General features: G+C 44.8%; 2 protein-coding genes across 2 annotated transcripts in view; both read right to left on the reverse strand.

The window, feature by feature from the left end:
• LOC105569681 (flocculation protein FLO11-like) overlaps positions 1-2,422 on the reverse strand; it is a 7,767-nt gene extending 5,345 nt beyond the window's left edge. The window contains exons 1-2 of the mRNA XM_012026330.1: positions 2,043-2,422; positions 112-1,564 (exon numbers count right to left, since the gene is read on the reverse strand). Of these exons, the coding sequence (XP_011881720.1) occupies positions 112-1,564; positions 2,043-2,135 (1,546 nt within the window). The 5' untranslated portion in view covers positions 2,136-2,422. The remainder of the gene's footprint in view (positions 1-111; positions 1,565-2,042) is intronic.
• A 274-nt stretch (positions 2,423-2,696) lies between these two features.
• Positions 2,697-4,427, reverse strand: LOC105569686 (TM2 domain-containing protein CG10795). The gene is made up of 3 exons (XM_012026346.1): positions 3,980-4,427; positions 3,557-3,638; positions 2,697-3,295 (listed from the first exon to the last, which is right to left on the reverse strand). The coding sequence occupies exons 1-3, from the start codon at positions 4,176-4,178 to the stop codon at positions 3,019-3,021; spliced, it is 558 nt and encodes a 185-aa protein (XP_011881736.1). The 5' UTR covers positions 4,179-4,427; the 3' UTR covers positions 2,697-3,018.
• Positions 4,428-6,453: the final 2,026 nt, after the last annotated feature.

Below are 6,453 nucleotides of genomic sequence, written 5' to 3' on the forward strand. Positions count from 1 at the left end.
TATGTTCACCTATATTTGGTGATACATCGCTTGGAGAGGATTCTGGTATATCACTTACTGTTGGTGTCGCATAGGAATCATTTGAGTCTGTATTGATATTCTGTGGAATCGCGGTACTGTCTTCGTTATTTCCATACTGTTCCGTAGCTGCATTTTGCATCTTGTCATCTATATTTGGTGATAGATCACTTATCGGAGAAGATTCTGATGCATCACTCACTGTTGGTGCTGAATATAAATTAACCGAGTCTGTATTGAAATTTGATAACGTCGAAGTTCCGTCTTCATTGTTCTTATATTGTTCTGTTGTCTCACCTTGTATTATCTCATCCATATTTGGTAATACATCACGTATTGAAGAAGATTCTGGTGCATTACTCATTGTTGATACCGGATTAGTCGGCTCGGCGTTGAAATTCGATAACGGTATTGCGCTGTCCCCGATATTTGCATGCGATTCTGTAGTTACATCCTGACTTTCAGGAAATGGTGCAGTGTCAATTGTCTCACTGCCAACGTCAGCATTTGTACGATACTCCGGTTCGGTTGAGGTCGTAGAAGTCGTGATAGAATGCGGCACATCATCGAGTTCCGTAGTCGGTGGCGACGGTCCGGTCTCCTCGTTTCGTCTCTCGTCAGAAGCTCCTTGCACGATCTCAGGCAGATTCGGAACTTGGCTGTGCACTATTTCTTCATCAACGCCGTCGGGAACTGAAACTTGTTTGACCGACTCTGACAAGTTTTCGTTATTACTCGACACATCCGTATTTCTGTCATTATCGTTATAATTATTCTCTAACTGTGTATCTATTATACTTCCAGGAGTAGTCACGACAACATCTAGGATCTTGGAATCTTTCTCGCGTTCTACAACAGGGTCGTCCGCGCCGGCTTTTCCTTCTTCGAATATTTCAGGGGTTTCGTCCACACTTCTCCCTGCAGCTTCGTCAAGACTGAGAGATTCCACACTCTCGCCCGGCGCGTTCGGAACGCAGACCGCATCCACCGAGTTGTCGTTCGGGCAGTTTAGCGCAACGTTGCAGACCCCTCTGTCCACCAGGTACCCAGTGTTCTGTGGACACTTGAAGACACTCTGGTAGAAACGATGTCCGTTTGTGTCGCACGTGTAAAACATAGAACAGTGGCCGAGCACGGGGAACCGGCCGGACATTGTGCAACCTGGCACTCTGACGTGATCGTAATACATGTAGCTGTCCGGTGGAATAACGCTGGGAGTTAATTTGCTCGGGTCGTAATAGGCGCATCGTTGCAGACGATTGTCGAAGATCTGCCTGTTCGCACACTGCGCCAGGATCGATTTGTCGCGCTTGCAGATGTGATAGTACAGGGGGCTTTTGCAATGCGGCCTCAGGACGTTCACGCCGCACGACCGTCTGTTTTCAACGTGAACCACCTTGCCGCCTCCTGGCACGCCCAGGCAACGTCCCTCCTCCTGATCGTAGTACTGATTGAACTTGCAGTAATATATAGAAGCGGGCCCAATTGTTCGTCGACGCCGGATCACCTGCAGTCCCGCAGCGTTTTCGTCTGCGTTATCAGCGTACTGCAAAAGTCATTCGCTTGATATAAAGATTAATACATCGCAGAGCGAATACGATGCCTGATAAATGGAACATCTTATCATTTGAAAAGTAAACGTTAGATATATGTAATAAAAGACTATATTTAGTCTTTTCTTTAATGTACGCACTTCGAAATTTCAATCCGCTTAAGTTTACAAATTCCCGTCGCAATCTCCAGCTTTATTTCGTTCTTAAAAATTAAAGAGGAAAGTCCCCTATTATGATATAGGCTTCTAATATGAGACAGCAGGTTTTCAACATCTGAATTCAATCACAAACTGTTTTCGCGGCGATTACACGATCTAACAATGAACTTTCCGCTAAACAGATCTCTCTCCAAGGGCAATGAATTCATGATGGAACCAACGGACGTTGCCTATTAATTTAGTAGAAATCCCGCTGTCTCGTAATAGAGGACTTTCCTCTACAGATTTGTACTGTAGTGATGAAACTGCTTACTCCAGAATTGTTCGACGTGCGATATACTACTACAATTAATAGCAAGACTCCGAGCGGTAAGAGCCGAGGTAGAGTCTTCACGGTTGGAGTCATCGTGCGAAGCGGCTCGTCTACTCAACGCGTCGTCCGGAATGCCGATTTGATGAATAGCACCCGTCCGTTCAATCGTGAGACGACAGCTCTCCGGAGGGCGATCCTTAAAGAGCTCTCGTCGGGAAAGGTGGGCCAGATTTATATATTTTCATATCGGAAACGTGCCGGTTGAATACCAAGTGGCAACGTGATGCATCCTCGGTCGGCATCGTCTCAGGATTTCCGAGAACGCGCGGTGTTCGTGCGCGAGACGCTTTTAACGAGCTGCCCGCGTGAAAATAAGGATTAACGGCAGTGGCGATAACAAACGCTTCTTACTCCGGCGCTTATATCAGAGGAACGCGAGATTGCGACCAATTGCTGGATCGCACAATCGAATTACGTCGGTGCATTGACATTGCGACGGTATAAGCTTACAGTTTCGCGATAAATCGTTCAAGGCCGATTGAGTCATACCTGTGGCACTCGGCGAGTCCCGATATTTGCGTGCAGAGACCAATTCTGACTGTAACTACGGGACATAATGAACGACAGGGAATCTTAGAAATAAGAAAAACAGAGTTTATTATTTAACTGTATCAATTGACATAATTTAATTATATATTAATTGCAATACGTAAGTCGATAGTAAACCTTTATATACACACAGTGTTCTTCGTTGAGAGATGAATATCTACAAGTTAACGTTTGGCTTATCTGTTAGAAGAGCACACAGAGATTGATATTGCATATTTAACTATACATATATATAACGAAATAGGACTCCACTCCAGAATTTATACATCGTTGCTCGCGACAGAAGCAGAAGCTATATAATACAATTGTATCTTTCTTTTCTTTAGACGAGACGTCATTTCTGCAGTTCGGGCGTGCTGTTCCATTCTCAGCAATCGTACTGTGGCACTCTGTATGTAAAATTGTTGCTCCTTATGATGTTAATCCCGGCACCGTAATATGGCATCACGTAGTACGAGCCGTCCGCCGGCCCTACAATTTGCGTGGCTATCAGAATCACGTCGATGAACTGGCCGAGGAAGAGGAACCCCAGTGTGCTCAGCTTGAGCAGACCCAGGGCGGGATACCCGAGGTAAAATCGGTCCGCGCCAAACATACCGAGGAACATTGACAGCAGTAACGACGTCTCGAAGGAGTATCCATTTCTAAAAGCAACAATTCCAAAGCGTGAGGGTCCAGAGATCCTGCAATAAACCCTGGGCGTTTCATTTGCGCTCGTCACACGTCCGTTTCTATCAATGCGAATTAACTTGTCGACCAACTGGCACCAGGACTCTGCAGTTTACATCACATGTACTATAGATTTTCCGGCAACGCGGCCTGAGACCGATACAAAGTGAACGGAGATCAAAGCCGATCCGCATTGATGGAAACGGGCGTAAGACGCCCCCGGGAATCGTACTTACGTCCACTTGCAGGGTATATCCTTCTTGAATGTGTTGTTCTTCGTTTCTATGCAGACGAGGCCGTCGGCAGCAAGACAGAGCACTGGCAAGGACAGAAATCTACATTTAGTTTCGTCAGAATGGCAATTCCGGGAACTCGCTGGCAACGCTCGCAGCGTAACGCGAAACTCGACGAACGAGGGAACGCGAGAGCAACGTCGCTAACCGTCCGACGCTTTACCACTCTCGGAGGACGGAAAGATTTCGCGCCTGCCTCGTTTTCTTTTCCGAAAAAACGTACGAGCGCGAGAGATACAAGGCTCCGTTTTCTGTCGCCGCGCTGGTCAACTGGTGCAATAAATTAGACTGAGCTAGTTCGCCAGCGTGACAACAGAAAACGAGCCCACCGCAGCGGAGGGCGAGATAGAGGTTAGGGACGCCTACCTTTGGCCTTGTTCTCCTTGGTGCAGCCGCGCGGCTGCTGCGTCTTCGGGTCTATGAAATCATAATCCGGATGGGGACAGATGTACTGACCCATACGCAGGTTGTTGCAGTCAATCTCGTACGTGTCCGCGGCATCGCAGAGCGCGATCGCCGGAAGGAGGACGAGCAGCCCGCTAAGAAGTCGCGTCGAATGGGACATACCGTCTCATTTTACGCGACGTTACACTCGGACGACCGCCGTGGCATCGCCCGCGATCACACCCAGCTCGGCGACGGCGACGGCGACGGCGACGACGACATCCTCTCCGCGTCCACGCGTCCGACCGCGTTTTCAAACGTTCCCCGAGCACTCGGGAGAGCAGCGACGGAGTCGCCGCCACTTGGCGCTGACCAGACACCTCTTCGAACTGCTCGCCGCGGATAACACGGCCGTCGGAATTGCGCGAAATGTCTGTAAAATTTCGAATGTATGTAAAATTTCGAACAATTGAAAAGTCAACGCGCACGCGACGAAAATAACATCGCTTCTGGAGTGATCACGCGGTCGGTACGCGACGCGCTACGTCACTTCTCGGAATCGAACGCTCGGTGTACGGCGGACGGCGTAAAGAAGGTCACTAATCCGAGTACGCGTGATCATTCCGCGCTGCGACAGTCGTGCGGGTCGGTCGGTCACCGGAATTATGCCTGCGTTCGTTTTCTCCCACTGGAGCATAAACTATACCGAAAGTTATAGACTTATTGCGAGAAATTAAATATGAGCGATTCCTTTCTACATTTGTCGTACATATAAAAAATTGATTTTACGACCGCATCTTTTCGTGGCACCTGTCTTGCGATATCGGAGCTTATTACATACAGGCAAACTTGTATTATCGCCCTAAGTGACGCGAAAGCATTTCTTATATACGCGATTGACATTTTCTTCGCCGGTGATAAATTACAGACAAGTATTGTGATATTATTTGACTAGAACTGGGCGAAATTTCATTTCTTAAGTTACTCAATATTACAGAAGGAAAAACCTACCAGAAATTACCGAATTTCGCCCCTCCTTTTCGACAGGAGTGAAGCCAGTGGCGATGTTTTTTTTCTTTTGTAAAAATAATTAATTTTCAATTAATTTGCACGATATATCTCGCGCGTGTTTTTCGCGAAGAACGGGGAAGTTTGACAAACTAATTAATGCGAGTAATACGCTCCGCGATCTTCTGCGGAAACTACACGGAATGAATATAGAAATGGTGTATTATGTATACGATAAACTGGTTATGTCCGAGTAATATACTTTTTGGAAAACGCGGTAGAGATGGCCGATGGCTCTTATCGCGTCCGATGCACTCGGTGAAAAATGTAATTTATTACGGGCTTCGAGACAGAAAATTACCATCAATAATTAATTATCCGCTAGATAAGCAAATAGAGCATACTGTGTTTCGAAATAGTGAGCGGCGAAATGCCGTTACAACGTATTTCGTGGAACAAAATGTTATGTGAATAAAATCGAGATTAATTGTGTATCATTGCGATTAATTATTTGTTAACTGATGTTAAATCAAAATTTTTCAACTAACATTTTGTAGTTAAAACATTAAAACAAATAAGGATGAAAGTTTAACCTCGGATGAAAAAACTGTTGAAAGCGAAAGTAAGCTCCTCTCTGATAAAATTAAGCTGCGACCGATGTGACTTGTGAGTGAAGAGCAGCTCTCGATGTCCACTAATAGGATTTCCGTAATTCATCTCGTTACAGAAAAATTGTAGATACCGTGTGGTTGCTAGAAACGTCAGGCGCAAAGATGCTCGTCTGCTCAGCTTATTTTTCGCCGAAAAATCGAGGACTGAAGTGTCGGTATATTTTCGTGAGTTTCCACTTCCGCTGTTAAAAACGAATGAGGATCGTTAACACACATTTACTTCCATAAATTTGAATACGTTAAACAAAATTCTACTTATTTCTACACATATGTAATAATTATATATGTGTATAATTATTTATTGTACACTGTTAACTTCTCGTGCCGATAAACGCGATCCTTGTCATTTTTCTTTTATTGCGTGTTTATTCTCTCGCTGAATTTAGAAATATACGATTCCACCACATTTCTTAATTACTGCTAGATATTGAAAAGAAACATTTCTCCAAGCGCAATTTAAAAATAATAAAATGATAAAAAATGGAAATGATTGAAAGTAAAAATATATGCCATTTTATTATTTTTAAATTGCGCTTGGAGAAATGTTTCTTTTCAATATCTAGCAGTAATTAAGAAATGTGGTGGAATCGTATATTTCTAAATTCAGCGAGAGAATAAACACGCAATAAAAAAAAAGTGACAAGGATCGCGTTTATCGGCACGAGAAGTTAATTTCGCGGATCTAACACGTCAAAATTTTAGCTGGACGAAATTATATCGGTTTTATTGCTTTCGCCGTGCGCAGAATCTCCTTTTTCGCCAGTGACTCACCGTACA

The sequence above is a fragment of the Vollenhovia emeryi genome, unplaced genomic scaffold (genome assembly GCF_000949405.1).
Source record: "Vollenhovia emeryi isolate VEMERY1.0 unplaced genomic scaffold, V.emery_V1.0 DF939123.1, whole genome shotgun sequence".
NCBI classification, from domain to species: Eukaryota; Metazoa; Arthropoda; class Insecta; order Hymenoptera; family Formicidae; genus Vollenhovia; species Vollenhovia emeryi.